At 41.3% G+C, this 15,827-nt stretch overlaps 3 protein-coding genes across 3 annotated transcripts in view; 2 read left to right on the top strand and 1 right to left on the bottom strand.

Moving 5' to 3' along the window:
* Positions 5,236-8,972, top strand: LOC109232956 (bifunctional epoxide hydrolase 2-like). Its single transcript, XM_019398660.1, has 4 exons — positions 5,236-5,639; positions 6,810-6,977; positions 7,741-7,976; positions 8,324-8,972. The coding sequence occupies exons 1-4, from the start codon at positions 5,352-5,354 to the stop codon at positions 8,571-8,573; spliced, it is 942 nt and encodes a 313-aa protein (XP_019254205.1). The 5' UTR covers positions 5,236-5,351; the 3' UTR covers positions 8,574-8,972.
* Positions 11,795-14,462, top strand: LOC109232955 (bifunctional epoxide hydrolase 2-like). Its single transcript, XM_019398659.1, has 4 exons — positions 11,795-12,192; positions 12,694-12,861; positions 12,964-13,199; positions 13,890-14,462. The coding sequence occupies exons 1-4, from the start codon at positions 11,905-11,907 to the stop codon at positions 14,140-14,142; spliced, it is 945 nt and encodes a 314-aa protein (XP_019254204.1). The 5' UTR covers positions 11,795-11,904; the 3' UTR covers positions 14,143-14,462.
* LOC109232954 overlaps positions 15,173-15,827 on the bottom strand; it is an 11,702-nt gene continuing 11,047 nt past the window's right edge. Inside the window, exon 13 of the mRNA XM_019398658.1 lies at positions 15,173-15,665. Within this exon, the coding sequence (XP_019254203.1) occupies positions 15,582-15,665 (84 nt within the window). The 3' untranslated portion in view covers positions 15,173-15,581. The remainder of the gene's footprint in view (positions 15,666-15,827) is intronic.

Here is a 15,827-nt window from a genome sequence, read left to right as displayed (position 1 = left end):
GTCGGTCCCCTACCAGCGGGACGAGGTAAGGTACGATTTCTATTAGTTTTAACTGACTATTTTTCCAAGTGGGTGGAAGCAGGAGCGTACGCCCAAATACGCGAACAGGAAGTGATCGCCTTCATATGGAAAAATATTATATGCCGCTTCGGCATCCCCAAGGAAATCAGTTGTGACAACGGACGACAGTTCATCGGTCAAAAAACAACCGAATTCTTCGAGAAATGGCGCATCAAGAGGATACTCTCCACGCCATATCACCCTGCCGCCAACGGCCAAGCGGAATCCTCCAACAAAACAATATTAAACATACTAAAGAAGAAACTCGAGGACGCCAAAGGGCTATGGCCCGAGCTGCTACCCGAAGTGTTGTGGGCACACAGGACCACACCCAAATCCAGCACGGGGGAAACACCGTACTCGCTGGTCTACGGAACCGACACGGTCATACTCGAGGTCGGCGAACCAAGCCTAAGATATTCACACACCAGTGGAACAGAAAACGACACAAACAGGCTCCAAGACCTCGACGAAGCTGAGGAAAGGAGAGAAATGGCCCATATCAGAATGGTGGCCCAAAAGCAACAAGTCGAAAGATACTACAACAAGAGGGCCAAAATAAGACCACTCAAGGTGGGAGACTATGTCCTTAAAGCCAAGACATTGGCATCCAAAGACCCAAGTGAAGGGAAACTGGGCACCAACTGGGAAGGACCCTACAAAATCACAGCAGTAGCCAGCAAAGGCGCATTCCAGTTGGAAACAATGGAAGGGAAAACGCTCCAAAACAACTGGAACGTTACTCACCTCAAGTATTTCCACTTCTGAAAGGCGTCTCCCGAGTCGTACTCTTTTTCCCTTACCCGAGTTTTGTCCCAATTGGGTTTTCTCGGGGAGGTTTTTAACGAGGCGGCGGAGGGGACACTTGGAGATATTTGCGAAACAAGTTTATCATATCAACCTCTCCTTATGACCTCCAGGCCGACATGATAAAGGGACTGGACTAGCTTGATCTCCAATGTATGAAAGGCTACGGCCATCTCCAATGTAGGAAAGGCTACGACCATCTCCAATGTATGAAAGGCTACGGCCACCTCCAATGTATGAAAGGCTACGGCCACCTCCAATGTATGAAAGGCTATGGCCATCTCCGATGTAGGAAAGGCTACGGCCATCTCCGATGTATGAAAGGCTACGGCCACCCCCAATGTATGAAAGGCTACGGCCATCTCCAATGTGTGAAAGGCTAAGGCCATCGCCGCCAACGGTCGACCTAGATTCGACTAAGGTGAGTAAACGACTCGACAACAGTCGAAGTCGCCTACATGGCTAAGGCCATCAATTATATCATGGCTAAGGCCATCGCCGCCAACGGTCGACCTAGATTCGACTACGGTGAGTAAACGACTCAACGACAGTCGAAGTCGCCTACATGGCTAAAGCCATCAACGGTATAATAGCTAAGGCCATAGACGCCGATAAGTCGACCCAGCTCGACTATGACAGCGAGTAACTCGACGATAGTCGAAGTTGCGCACACGGCTAAGGCCATCAACAATATTAAGGCCGAAAATAAAAGGTACAAAAAGAAAAGAATAACAGCAAAAGTATAACTTCCATTATCATCCAAAAATACATGTACAAAAGGACCCATTTACGTCTCCAAATACAGCAAAACAAAATGAATACAAGTCCTAAGGGGCTTCGCCATTCTGTTCACCGCCCCCCGTCGGACCGCCATCTCGTCCACCGCCGTCCTCGGCCTGATAGGCCGCAGAGATCCAAGAGACGGATTCTAGACGGTTGACGTCTTCGGAGTTATAGCCCGCCCGGTCTGGGGAATCAGAACTATACCCACAAGTTTCACGGGCGACACGGGCTATGCGCCATTGCTCTTGAACCTCCGCCTCAGTAGCTCGACCCGCAGCTAAGAACTCCTCGAATACGACCAATCTGGCCTCGGCGTACACCCACATGTCATGCGCCTCACGATGCGCATCCTCATCAGGCCTTGGTGCAGCAGTCCGCTTGAGGACTTCAATTTCAGCCGCCTTGACATCGAGTTCGGTGGTCATAGCGGCAACCCTGATCCACAAATCAGCAGCTTCCCCCGCTACCCCACGGCCAACCTCCAACTTTTCTTCCTTAGACTGGAGAAGAGTCTCCAGCTCAATGTTCCGAGCCAGGGCGGTCATCAGCTGCTCGTCGATCTCCTCCAACTCGGCCACCCTCCGTTTCAGCTGGGCCTCCGACTGCTCCAAACCCTAACGGAAAACCCAAAATTCCGGGTCCTGCTTGAGTAGGTCCGCCAGCGCCTGATGCTTGACGCGGCACCGCCGATGTTTCTTTACCACCTTGTTAAAGGTGGCTGCCTTCCTTTGCGCCCGCCGCCCCCACTCTACCTCCAAGATGAGAGTCTAAAAAAGAGGAAAAGGAGGAAAGGCAAGTCAGTATGCATCAAAATTTACTTTACGGTACATGAAGAAAATCGAAAAATACCTGCAAGGCCGCGCCGGCAACCCTCCGGGATAGTTCCCCGTCGCTAACCCCTTTTAACATTTCACGCTCAGCGGCCGCACATAGCAGGGTCATATCCGTGGCGGCCTGCTCGCTGTGTTGCAACAGGTTATACCCTCCTGGGATCAGAATTCGGCGGTTGGATCTACCTGCCGTCATCCCCACACGGGCCGGACCCCGCGTTAACGCATCTGCATCCGCCTGGGCGGCCTTAGGGCCCACCCTCTCGGTATCATTGCCCGCTTCTCCAACGGCAGCCGACGAGCCGCTCTCCGGAATGCGTGTTGGGCCGGCGTCGAGAACCGCCCCCCCTTGGGGAGCCGACCTCCCGGAACGGGTGGCATCTGCCATAAAAATTGGCCTTGACTCCCGATGGGGCTCGCTCGCCCCCTCGTCCTCTGTGGCTATCCCCTTGCCGGTTATCAACCGACGTCTTTTCCTTTCCGGCGGCTCCTCGCTCTTAGAAGTCTCATCCACAGCCCGTGGGGATGGCATTAAAGGAGTCGCTCCCCTCGTGGATGCCGCCACGGGCAGCGGTTGAGGAACCTCCACAGCGCCATCACTAGGCGAACCACAGGGTATGTATCCGTCTTCAGAATCAGTCCCCGCCCCAGGTGAGGTGACGACGTTCTTTTTCTTCTTTTTAGGGGCGCTCCGACCTGCCAACGCGAATAAGTCAGGTAACAAGAACGTAGGGAACTCCCAAACCGTAGCCAAAGAATTACCTGACGGGCCGTACCGTTGAAGAAATGCAGCCCAGGTACGGCATTCCTCCGCATAAGGTATTATTCTTTCCACCCATGATTTAATGTCATCAGTGAACTGGGGTGGAGAAGCCCTCCCCTCGCCCTCGCTGCGAATAAAAAAGGGAGAAAAGCAAAGAAATCACAATGGCCGTATGGTCAAAAGCGCAAGCAGTCCTGAATTCTACGAGTAGAAATACTTACGTTCTGGATTCCATCTTTCCGGGAACCCTTCGGGATTCGACACCAGGTGCTCCGTCCTGATGTAGAAATATTTACGCCAAAAACGGCGGTTGGGCTTATCATCGGCTTTAACAACCAAGCCCCTTGTGCCACGACTTTTTAACTGCAGCATGGTACCCCTCAGGTAACCAGGGCTGAATAACTGTAAGAGGTGGTGGACCGAGACGCTGCACTCAGCCCTGGCCGCATAAGTGGTCATAATACGGCACACCTTCAAGGTGTAAGGAGTGAGCTGAGCCGGACACACATTGTAAAAACGGTAAAGCTCCTCCATCAGAGGGTAGATTGGAAGATTGTAACCGATCAAGAACGGGTACTCATAGAATGTGCAATATCCAGGCCGGTGCACATTGGTATAGTTCGTCCCGGCCGGAACCATTTCCACGTGGTCCGGAATATGGTGCGTCTCTCGAAGATCATCTAAATGGGATTGTAATAAAACGCTGTGCTCCCAGGGAAGTTCTGAGCTTTTAGTTGGAAAATCCCTGCGAACATGCATCTCTTTCGGAAGGACGTTGTCTACACTGAGAGGAACAAGGGCCTTCTCCGCCTTTTCCCCTTCACCACCGGAAGATGGCGGAACCCTAGACGGGGCATTATCTTTGGCCTTTTTACTACTCTGTCCATGTTTTGTCATGATTATACTACGTAAGAAACGAAGCACTGACGATAGGAAGTGTGGTTTCGACAGAAGTGGGAGAGTCCCTCACGAAATAACGGTTACAGGAAAGAAAGACAAAGGAGTAAATCGGAAAATGCTTTCCGAAGGCTTGAAAGTTGAATCGAATCTAACCTCTCTCCTACTTATAGGGATAAGTTGCGCAGAAATCGAAGAGTCATGATTCAAAACGTGCGCGGGAAACCAAAATGTCACATCATCCTCTGAACCGCCTCGGGGGCAAATATAATAATGATGTATACAGGCGATGACATCATTCCAAAAAGGAAGCCACGCGTCAGTGGCTCAACAACGTCATATATTTCACCTCATTCATATTGCCGCCCCTGGTCGAGGTCAAATTCTCCTAAGCCGAGGTTCGCATTTCCGCCCATCGAAGACGCCCACCGAATGCGTCTCCAACGAGCGGAGGGACTAACTGTATAGGGTCAAATTTGACCCTCAGCATCTCTACGCCAGTGGGTACGCCCAGTGAGTGTACGCCGACTAACGTAGAGGGTACGACTCGGACGTGGGGACAAAAGCGGCATCGTTTAGGACTCAGTGTCTTCACTAGGGAGACGTTACCTGTCTTTGTAACTTTTTGATTCTTTCGAGGAAGGTCTCTTATTATATAAAGGAGACCTTCACATTGTAAAGAGGGGATTCGGATCTAATACAACTCTCTCATTTTCTGGCTTTCTCTCTCTATCTCTACCTCAAACGAACATATCTTACTGAGTTCATATTATCACTTTGCAATACTAGATCTACAACTATAATATCATCTTTGCATCTCTAGGTTTATTATATTTGATTACGATTTACCTTTTTCTTACTTTTGATTGTTTTCTAGCTTACAAAGTATATTGTTAACTTTTGAGCCAAACAATTTCTCAAGTGGGGCTTATAACCTATTTGCGCAAATGCTTTAAAAATAGCAATTGGTAAATGCGCTGCGATCATAAAATGCAAGTCTAAAATGAGATTATGAATTGCATTGGTGAAATGCGACTTCTACATCGCAATAATTTAGACTTATAATTCGTTAATGCGACTTATTCTCAATGCAGTAACTTTTTAATTGTTCTGAAGTCTAAACAAATTGGATATAGTTGTCCGGCATTTCCAAAGAAAACATTGTCGGTCACTCTTCATTCTCAACATAACTGAAAGTTAAAAGGAGCAAAATGGAACAAATAGAGCACAAATACGTTGAAGTAAATGGGCTAAAGCTTCATTTAGCTGAAACTGGAAGTGGGAATTCCCCAGTTGTGGTGTTCTTGCATGGTTTCCCTGAAATATGGTATACTTGGCGATATCAGATGATAGCTGTGGCCAAAGCTGGTTTCAGAGCTATTGCACCCGATTTCAGAGGATACGGGTTATCGGATCAGCCACCCGAACCCGAGAAAACCACTTTTCTTGACTTGGCTAATGACACCCTTGCACTTCTTGATGCTCTTGGCATCTCTAAGGTATTCATCTTCTCAAAATTTTGAGAAGAAGAAGTTATTTTTTTACTGTGTTATGCTTAAAGTTCATTCCTTTTCCCTTTTCCTGGTGGCTGGTGCTAAAATAACTCTCCTGTTAAAAAATAAAAAAAATAAAAAAATTCATTGCTTAATATTTTATAATAAAGCATAAGTGTAGTTTCAAATTACTTAAAAGAGTAGTATAAATCAAAACAAGTTGTAGTTAAAGAAAAAAATTGAAAGCGGGAAAGCAAAAAGCAATTGACTCCTCAAATAGTGATAGGTAGGAACTAAGTGTTGAAAAAAATTGATTTATGGTTCAAGGGATGACTGCTATCCTTATTTAGACAGGAACCTAAACTGGGTAAGTAAACTGGTGTATTTGAAATACCATGTGTAGATTGCTTGAGTAAGCATAAATAGAATCTAGCCTTCTTTAGCTTCTAATAATTAAATATACTAGGATTTGCAGGTGAATCTATACGCATTATTACTCTAGTTAGTTGCCACATTATTTTAAGTTTTGTACAAATCTATAGTCATTCTTGTGTTTTATGAACTTGCATCTTTTTCAGCAAAAAAAAAAAATTGCGTATTTTGTTCTTAACGTAACTTGAAAGGTTTTATTTTTGTTAGATTTTTTACCATCTTCCTTTTTTGTTATTTTCCTCAAACAGAGCACAAATAGAAGAGGGGGGGGAGGGGGGGGGGGGGGGGTAGTTCAGAGAAGTTTCATGTAGTAGTTAAAATAAGAATTGTTGAGGAACATCTGAGCATCAATTTTGATGTAAGTGAAGAAATCACAACTTGTATATTGGATGAAAAGAAAGCGCAATGACTTTCGAGCAACTATAAGGAGTGCTTGCAAATGATTCTACAATACATGGTTTAATCTCATAACCTTAAATACATTGGTAGTTGTTGGCTAAACTTCACGGAAGTATGAAAATTTGGACAAGTATAGGTGAAACGGTAATATCCTGGCAGTATTAGGAGTTACTGTTGGAATTTAATTTTGAGCCTGTGTTGTTATAGCTCAACCAAATGGTCTTTTTTCATATTCTGCGTGAAATAAGAACTGATATAGGCTGGTGTTTATATCCTTGTTCCTTTGCACTCTCTCTCTTTCTTGGCATGTGTCGTACTGATATCTATATATGTGCAATAATGTAGGCTTTTCTCATTGGCAAAGACTTCGGATCTGCTGTCATTTCCCTATTTATCCTTCTCCACGGGGAGAGAGTCTCTGGATTTATTACCATGGGAGTGCCATTCTTGCCCCCACAACCTTTCAAGTACACTGAATACCTCCCTGAAGGCTTCTATATTTCGCGATGGAGGGTAAGATCTTGCTCTCTGATCTACATTCCATGATATCAATCTTAGTTGAGCTGGTGGAGTGGCCCCTGTGGAGACAAAGATGCGTGAGGCAAGGTTGAGATGGTTCGGGCATGTTAGGAGGAGAAGCACATATGCTCCTGTCAGGAGATGTGAGAGGTTGGCCTTGGGAGGTGAGTGAAGGGGTAGAGGTAGGCCAAAGAAGTCTTGGGGAGAGGTGATCAGGCGGGACATGGTGCAGCTTGAGCTAACCGAGGACCTGACCCCAGATAGAAGGGTGTGGTGGTTGAAGATTAGGGTAGAAGGTTAGTAGGTAGTCGAGCGTTTCCCTTTGTCTTCTCTAGCTTGTTAATATTAGCGCTAGTACGGTACCCTTTTTTCCTTAGTTTGCTATATTCGCATGTCTCGTTCCGTTGTTACTTGCCATCGGTAATTCCGTAGTTTGCTAGCATTACTTCGTTCATATTCTCGTTTGCTGCCTTGGAATTAGTTTTCTAAATATGTTATCTTGCTATTACTTGTTATCGGTACCCCTTTCATATTCTCTGTTGCTATTTTCGATTTAGTTTTCCAATTATTTGTCTTGCTATTACTTGCAATCAGGCTTCTCTCACCTTTTTTAGCCGAGGGTCTATCGGAAACAGTCTCTCTGCCCTTCCAGGGTAGGGTAAGGCTACGTCCCACTTGTGGGATTATACTGGGTTGTTGTTGTTGTTGTTGATTTCAACCTTAGTTCTCTTTGATCTCCAAGAAATTTTCTTTCCAGGAACCTGGTAGAGCTGAAGCTGATTTTGGTCGTCTTGACGCTAAAACAGTTGTGAGGAACATCTACATTCTTTTTTCTAGAAGTGAAATACCAATAGCCAATGAAAAGCAGGAAATCATGGACATTGTGCAACCTTCGACCCCTCTACCCCCTTGGTTCTCTGAAAAAGACCTGGAAACATATGGAGCTTTGTATGAGAAATCTGGATTCCAGACTGCATTGCAGGTTCCATATAGGTACAACGACAATCTATGTCTATTTGAGCTGTAAAGTTCCTTTCTCGAAAGCTTTTTCTCTACTATTTCACACTCATATGTCACACACAGTTGTTATATACAGCAGACCAACAAAGGATTTTATTTTGATGTCATATACGGCCGTGGTGAGGAAGAGGCAGACTTAGGAAAGTAATATTAAGCTGAAGTCTTAACTTGTTCCACTGTGTGTTTAACATTTATAAGATGACAGCAAATTCGAGTTATAGGAATTACTTCAATGGTTAATTAGCTACTGAACTCTTTCCTGATATCTTCTTTTCCTCTTTTCTTTTTTCTGGTTGTCTATGAATTTCATCATGCAATAGGTCACTGCTTGAACAAGCCAACTTTACAGATCCAAGAGTTCATGTCCCGGCACTATTCATTGTTGGTGAGAAGGATTATTTCCTCAAATTTCCAGGAGTCAAAGACTACATAAGTGGAGGACTCAAAAGTTTAGTCCCTAATCTGCAGATGGTTAACTTGCCAGAAGGAACCCATTTTGTTCAAGAACAATTACCTGACGAGGTCAATCAACTCGTGCTTGACTTCCTTACGAAGAATAGCCAATCATGAAATCATCAATAAGGCTTTGTCCGAAAGCTTTCAACAGTTCGGTTGTTGCATCTATTCGGATGTGTGAATGAATAACTCCATCTGTGATGTTCTATCAAGTCCTAGTTGTTTTTTACATGTAAAGTTGTACTGCAGTAAGCCGGTGACCCTAGAGTTTCTAGTCTACATCTTCAATATGAGTCACTAATGCTTGCATTAGGGTAGGTTATCTACATCACACCCCTTGGTGTGCAGCAGTTCCTCGGTCGGACCCTGCGTGAATGGGGATGCTTTGTGCATCGGACTGCCCTTATCTTCAATACGAGAGCGTCTGTAATAATATCCAGTGTACTTTCCTGGTAAAGCTGAAAAGGTTTGAATAAATGCAAAACTGAATGCTCTTGAGACCCTAGGCTGAAACTGGATGTTCTGTCTACATATCCAAAATTTTATTTTATTTCTAGTTTTAATTGTTTCCTAATGGCTTAGTAGAAACACGTTTAAAAGATATTGTGGAGAAAATGAAACAGATGAAAATTTTGTGTCTTCTTTCCTTATATAAAACCAGACAGATTTTTATATTCTTGATTATAGGTAGGTATATCAACTGAAGAGACAATAGAAATGATAGAAATTGTGGAAGATGATGAACAGAATTACTATTCCGGGGATCCTATTTTATATGATGTAGTTTTTTCTTGTTTACGATTGTCTCAAATACTTTCAAAACATTTTTAGTCATAGAAATCATAACTTACATTATTTTGTGTAATTTCTAAATATATATATATTTTCATAAATTGAGAAAATATGCAAATTCACAAAAATTAGTGTGTGTGTGTGTTAATCTCCGTACTCTAGTTTGGTTAACTTTTCTCTTTTATTTGTTCTTTTTGATAAGGCGCTCCATACCAGTATTATTGTCAAAATAGCACGGTATAGCCAGTTTTCGGACTGGTCATTCAAAAATAGCCAGCGTTTACCAAGTCAATGAAAAATAGCCACTATTTTGCTGCAACAGAGACCGGTCCAGCATAATATACTGGAGTTCGGTGCACCTGTGTATGAACTCCAGCATATTATGCTGCACCGGTATACTTTGCTGGCTCCAGTATAATATACTGGAGACTGGAGCACCGGTGCTCCAAACTCCAGTATATTATGCTGGACCGCAATACTTGCTGGAACTCCAGTATATTATGCTGGAGTTCTAGTGTACTTATGCTGGAACTCCATCATATTATGCTGGAGTTCCAGTATACTTATCCTGGAACTCCAGTATAATATGCTGGAGTTCAAGTATACTTATGCTGGAACTCCAGCATAATATACTGGCGTATTTTTTCGAGTTTTGAACAGTGTTTTCGCTCAGATTTATCTTTACATGAAAAGTGGCTAAATTTCGATTACTTTCGAAACTGGGCTATTTTTGAAAGACCAGTTGTAAATCTGGCTATTTTTGAATTTCACCCCGTATTATTGGTTGTATATGTATCAATAGCTTCCAATTCACTATATAACTACATTACAAACAAAACAAGTAGGCACAAGATGGCTATGTGTACTTTTTATTTATACAAAAGATAAACTGATTATTAGCATATAAATACATATGAACTTGTCTTAAACAAGATAATTAAAAATTCACATACTCTAAGCCAGTTAGTTATGTGGATTCTACTTATATGTATTTTCCCGCAAAAAGAACCTGTTGAAGTTAGGTAGGCAACCAACTCAACTTATTATTCTTTGATGATATCCTAAGTATCTTTTTTTGAGACATGACTTCAAAGAAGATGACAGACATGATAAATATCTTTTTTATTTTTTATTTTTATTTTTATTTTTTGGAAGGAGTCTCGGCATAACTGGTAAAGTTGCCGCCATGTGACCAGGAGGCCACGGGGTTCGAGCCGTGGAAACAGCCTCTTGTAGAAATGCAGGGTAAGGCTGCGTACAAAGGCGGATCCAGGATTTAAAGTATATGGGTTCCTGTCATATTCTCAAATTAATATACAATAATAACTGAGTTCACAGTTATATATTTATAAATATTTAGTGAATTTTTAATAGAAATACAGGGTCTACGCAAAAGCTACTGGGTTCCCGGGAACCCGGTAACTGGACTCTAGATCTGCCACTGGCTGCGTACAATAGACCCTTGTGGTCCGGCCCTTCCCTGGGCTCTGCGCATCGCGGGAGCTTAGTGCACCGAGCTGCAATTTATTATATATTTTTTTTCTTTTTGTTTCTAAAAAAACTTTAGAATACTGTGTCACACCCTTATTTACTCACCTCTAATAAAATTGTGCCAGCAGGCAGTTAATCAAGAAAAAGGATAGTGGAATATAAGATAATACCAAGAAAGAATATTAATTATAATATACTACTCATTGATTTATGTTTATCCTTAAAAATCAAGCTAATAATAATGGCAGACATAAATTATCACATAGCAGGAAAATTTCAACGAATTATTATATACTCCTAGTTATTTGTCGATAGTGGTTTGGCAAAGATGCTTTTCTGCTTAGCGAGAATCACTCTCCTGCTCCAGACTTTAAAGGGACACATTTATTAGAAATTTTTCTGTATGTAATACAGTATGATGCATAATTTGTATTTATAATACATCTAAAAGATGCTTTTCTGCTTTGCAAGAATCACAAATTCACAATGAAGGAACAAATTTGACTAGAGATATTTTGTATTTTCTATGATATTATGATATGAGAGTGTAATTCTTTACACGGATCGTGTATATAACAACTTACTTGGATGATTATTAACTATTGTATTGTATGTATTGTTACTTTATATATAATATTTGTTTTGATTGTTACTTAAATTTTATTGTATCGTATCGTTAAATCAGTTATTACGTAACGACGACAGGTGCCATTTTATAGAATGACCGATTTGATGTGGTCGCGTCGTTACCTTATTTTTTTTTTTTCATCTTGTCCTTTTTTATTATTAAATAATCCTATTTTATTCTTTACCCAACCTTTTTATATAATAATATTACCTCGTACCTTACTTTTCTTTATAATATTGCAAGTTTATTTTTCATATTGTGAATGCATGACCTCATAAAACAACGACAACCAATACAATCTATCCAAATATTATATACATCAAAATGATACAGTACAATACAATATAATACGATATGCAAGACGATACATAATCCAAACAAGCTATAACTTAAACTTAGAAAACAATGACTTACTTTGACCTTCACATGAATTCGTGAAGTATAAAAATCCCATACGTATTTCATCATTTCACTCAACTCCCAACTCAAACAGAAAGTGAGAAAGAGGAAAAGAGAAATTCAACGGTCAGAAAGATGGAACAAATAGAGCATAAATATGTTAAAGTGAACGGGCTAAAGCTTCATGTAGCTGAAATTGGAAGTGGGAATTCCCCAGTTGTGGTGTTCTTGCATGGATTTCCTGAAATATGGTATACTTGGAGGTATCAAATGATAGCTGTGGCCAAAGCTGGTTACAGAGCTATTGCACCCGATTTCAGAGGATACGGGTTGTCGGATCAGCCACCCGAACCCGAAAAAACCTCCTTTCTTGATTTTGCCAACGACACCCTTGCACTTGAAGATGCTCTTGGCATCTCTAAGGTATATTCATCTTCTTAAATCTTGAGAAATAAAGTTTTCCTTTTTTTTTTGTTGGAATTTGGACTAGTGGTTTGAGGTTTAGATAAGACAAAGAAAAAGGTGCACTAAGCTCCCGCTATGCACGGGCCGGAGAAAGGCCGGACCACAATTGTTTATTGTATGCAGCGTCATCCTGCATTTCTGCAAGAGGGGATTTCAACGGCTCGAACATGTGACCTCCTCGTCATATGGCAACAACTTTACCAGTTACGTCAAAGCTCCCCTTCTTAGATAAGACAGAAGTAGTAGTAAAAAATGACAACTCTGCTATGAAACTTGCATCAAAGACACAACAAATGATCCCTTTTACTTGGACATAATAGTGTTGGAAGTGTTAGAATCTAAGGATGAAGAGTCAATACATTATCCTAAGATTGTATAGTCATTGTCAAGTAATGGTATTTTGTCTCTCTATTGGTATATTTGTGTCTTTCTCATTTCTGTGTTTGCTTAATAATGTAGGCTTTTCTTGTTGGTAAAGACTTCGGATCTATTGTCATTTCCCGTTTTGTCAATCTCTATGAGGAGAGAGTCTCTGGATTTATTGTTATGGGAGTGCCATTTTGGCCTCCACATCCTCTCAAATTTAAAGACGACCTCCCTGAAGGCTTCTATATTTCGAGATGGGGGGTACGTTTTTTCATCTCTAATTTAGATTTACTTTTTTCATGATTATCATTTATATATATAGTTCTCTAGTTCAATCTTAGAGATATCTTTAATTCTTTCCAGGAGCCTGGGAGAGCTGAGGCTGATTTTGGTCGCCTCGACGTTAAAACAGTAGTGAGGAATGTATACATTCTTTTCTCCAGAAGTGAAGTACCAATAGCCAATGAAAATCAAGAAATCATGGATATTGTGCAACCTTCAACCCCTCTACCCCCTTGGTTCTCTGAGGAAGACTTGGCTGCATATGGAGCTTTGTATGAGAATTCTGGATTCAAAACTGCATTGCAGGTTCCCTATAGGTAACACAAAACATCTGCATGTTTTATTACTGGAAAGTCTGCTTTCACTTCTCTCACACACATGCATCAAACCAAGAATCATTATAGTCATTCACGGCCTTAGTCGGGAGAGGCAGGCTTTTTTCTTATAACCGAAAAATCCACAAGAGCCAATGATGCACGATTACAACTTGGTTCATAATGGGCCTGCCCCTCTACAAGGGGAGGCAGACTTAGGAAATGATAAAGTACTACAAGCAAGTTCTAAGAGTTGCACATGAGATTTAGCCTGTACCTAACAGAGGATTGTTCAAGTGGTAAGCACCCTCCGTATCCATACTCGGGTTGTGGCTTCTAATCATCAAGGGAGCAAAAGTGGGAGAGCTCCAGGGGAGGGGTAAATAGAAAAAACAAGAAAACGATGAATCAAATGAAAGACCTTTAGGGGTTCGATTCCCCACCTATAATCCTTCCCCCATTTCTCCTTCCCTTACCATTATATATAACTTTTTTTATAGAAAAAAAGGAGTTAGCATGTACCAAGAATGGATTACCTACTGTTAAATGTACCTTGTGAAATAGTCAAGGCGTGTGCAAGCTGACAAAGAAAAAGTAACAGGAACTGTTTAGCTAGTTGATTGCCTACTGTCTTGATATATTATTTTACTCTTCAATTTTTTTTGGTTGTTTATGAATTTCATGATGCAATAGGTCATTGCATGAACAATTCAACATTACAGATCCAACAGTTCACGTTCCAGCGCTGTTTATTGAGGGGAAGAAGGATTATGTCCTCAAATTTCCAGGAATGGAAGACTACATTAATGGAGAACTTAAAACTTTAGTACCTAATCTGGAGACGGCCTCTTTGCCAGAAGGAAACCATTTTGTTCAAGAACAATTACCCGACGAGGTTAATCAACTCGTGCTCGACTTCCTTACTAAGAATAGTAAGCCTCAGTAAGGCTTTGTTGGCAAGCACTTAAAGCTTTGGTTGTTCTATCTCATATAGCCGACCCCAACTTCCTTGGGGTTTAGGCGTTGTTGTTGTTCCCTTTACTTAAAAGTGTGAATGAGTTCACCATCTGGGATGCTCTATCAAGTCCAAGTTGTGTTCTACATGTAATATTTGCTGCAGTCACCCTGCAATTTCTATTATGCATCTTGAATACGAAACAGTATCTAGTGTAAGTAACTTGTTAAATTGTCGCAATATATAAGTATGTCCAGTATACTCTCCTAGTGAAGCTCAAAATGAATGAATAATGTATATACCCTGATGCATAGAATTGGTTGTTCCACAACAAAAGTTGTGTGTTTTTCTTGTATTCAAAGAAAAATTTCAGATGGTTTTTTATATTAAGACTGGTGCTCTGTGCTAGAGGCGGACCCAGAATTTGAAACTGGCGAGGGCATATGAGCGAATTGCTCAACCAATGCCCCCATCGGACTTCTGATCGTAAGGGTTCCAAGGAAAATATATCACCATTTTTCACATATATATACACTTATATATTCAGAACTTTTGTGGAAGTTAATGGAGTCCAGTGACTCCTCTTCCCCAAGCATAGAAATATATCACCATTTTTCACATATATACACTTATATATTCAGAACTTTTTGTTGAAGTTAATGGAGTCCATCGACTCCTCTTCCCCAAGCATAGGTCCGCCTCTGCTTCGTGCATGTCAGTGATAATTTGGTAAGAATAACGACGAAAGATATGTAATGCAAGTCATCTGAACAACTTTTTAGTGAACCCTTTATAAAAAGTATGAAGAAAAAGCTTCCTAGACAACCAACCAATAAAAAAGTGTTTTCACTGAAAACTTTTTAACAGTGTGCCAAACACACAACGTTCACATGGACAAACCACAAACCAATTTTTTCATCAGAAGAATCATATTTTACAAGATAAAATTACAACTTGAGATGATTGTTTGTGAAATGCTTACTATAAGCTAAACCGTACTAACCGTTCTCATCAAGCAATATATGGAAGTTTCCACACTAACTAATCCAAAAGGAAAAGGTACAGGGGAATAACAAGTCACCAGATAGAGAAACCATCATTAAAAAATTACTACAAATTACATTCTGTGTTTCACATTCAAGATTGTTCTTCATGTACAAGCATCTCAGCCCTCACAAGAAGTGACAATCGGCTGGAAAATAGAAAAAAAAAATATCCCCTAAACTTTAGAAAAATAATAGTCAAACAAAAGCCCATGACTCACAAAACCAAAGATAGGATTTGTAATGCACCAATAGATGCCCGTCATGTAATAACGAATGCTGCAGCGAAGAGTAGGTAGGATGTACAAAGTCTCATTGGTACCATCTTCTTTTCTCATATTGAGGACAAGGCACAGAAGGAAAAGAAACGTCGGAGTTCCTGTTCTCTCACCGAACCCTACAAGATTCTATAACTTCAAGCACTGCTGAGTGAGTCTCCGGTGAAATCATGTTCAGCGTCATGTGAAATTCCTGGATAAATAATATAATCAAGATAAGAACTCTATTAACATATACATACAAAACCGGTAGGAAACAATGTTCCAGACTTTTTTGTGGCAATAAGTTAGATAACTGTTAGAAGTGGTTAGGTATTTGAAATTGAGTATCCCTGTTTGCAGTTTAGTGTCAACC

The sequence above is a fragment of the Nicotiana attenuata genome, chromosome 10 (assembly GCF_001879085.1).
Source record: "Nicotiana attenuata strain UT chromosome 10, NIATTr2, whole genome shotgun sequence".
Lineage (NCBI taxonomy): Eukaryota > Viridiplantae > Streptophyta > Magnoliopsida > Solanales > Solanaceae > Nicotiana > Nicotiana attenuata.
The sequence above is the reverse complement of the archived record's forward strand: the minus strand, read 5'-3'. Positions and strand labels throughout refer to the sequence as shown.

Bases quoted from the DNA above. Each gene is read 5' to 3' on its own strand.
- LOC109232956 (XM_019398660.1), top strand. From the start codon at position 5,352: ATGGAACAAATAGAGCACAAATACGTTGAAGTAAATGGGCTAAAGCTT. The intron at 6,978-7,740 runs GTAAGATCTTGC...TTTTCTTTCCAG, and splicing joins TCTATATTTCGCGATGGAGG to GAACCTGGTAGAGCTGAAGC. The intron at 7,977-8,323 runs GTACAACGACAA...ATCATGCAATAG, and splicing joins GCATTGCAGGTTCCATATAG to GTCACTGCTTGAACAAGCCA.
- LOC109232955 (XM_019398659.1), top strand. From the start codon at position 11,905: ATGGAACAAATAGAGCATAAATATGTTAAAGTGAACGGGCTAAAGCTT. The intron at 12,193-12,693 runs GTATATTCATCT...TTAATAATGTAG, and splicing joins ATGCTCTTGGCATCTCTAAG to GCTTTTCTTGTTGGTAAAGA. The intron at 13,200-13,889 runs GTAACACAAAAC...ATGATGCAATAG, and splicing joins GCATTGCAGGTTCCCTATAG to GTCATTGCATGAACAATTCA.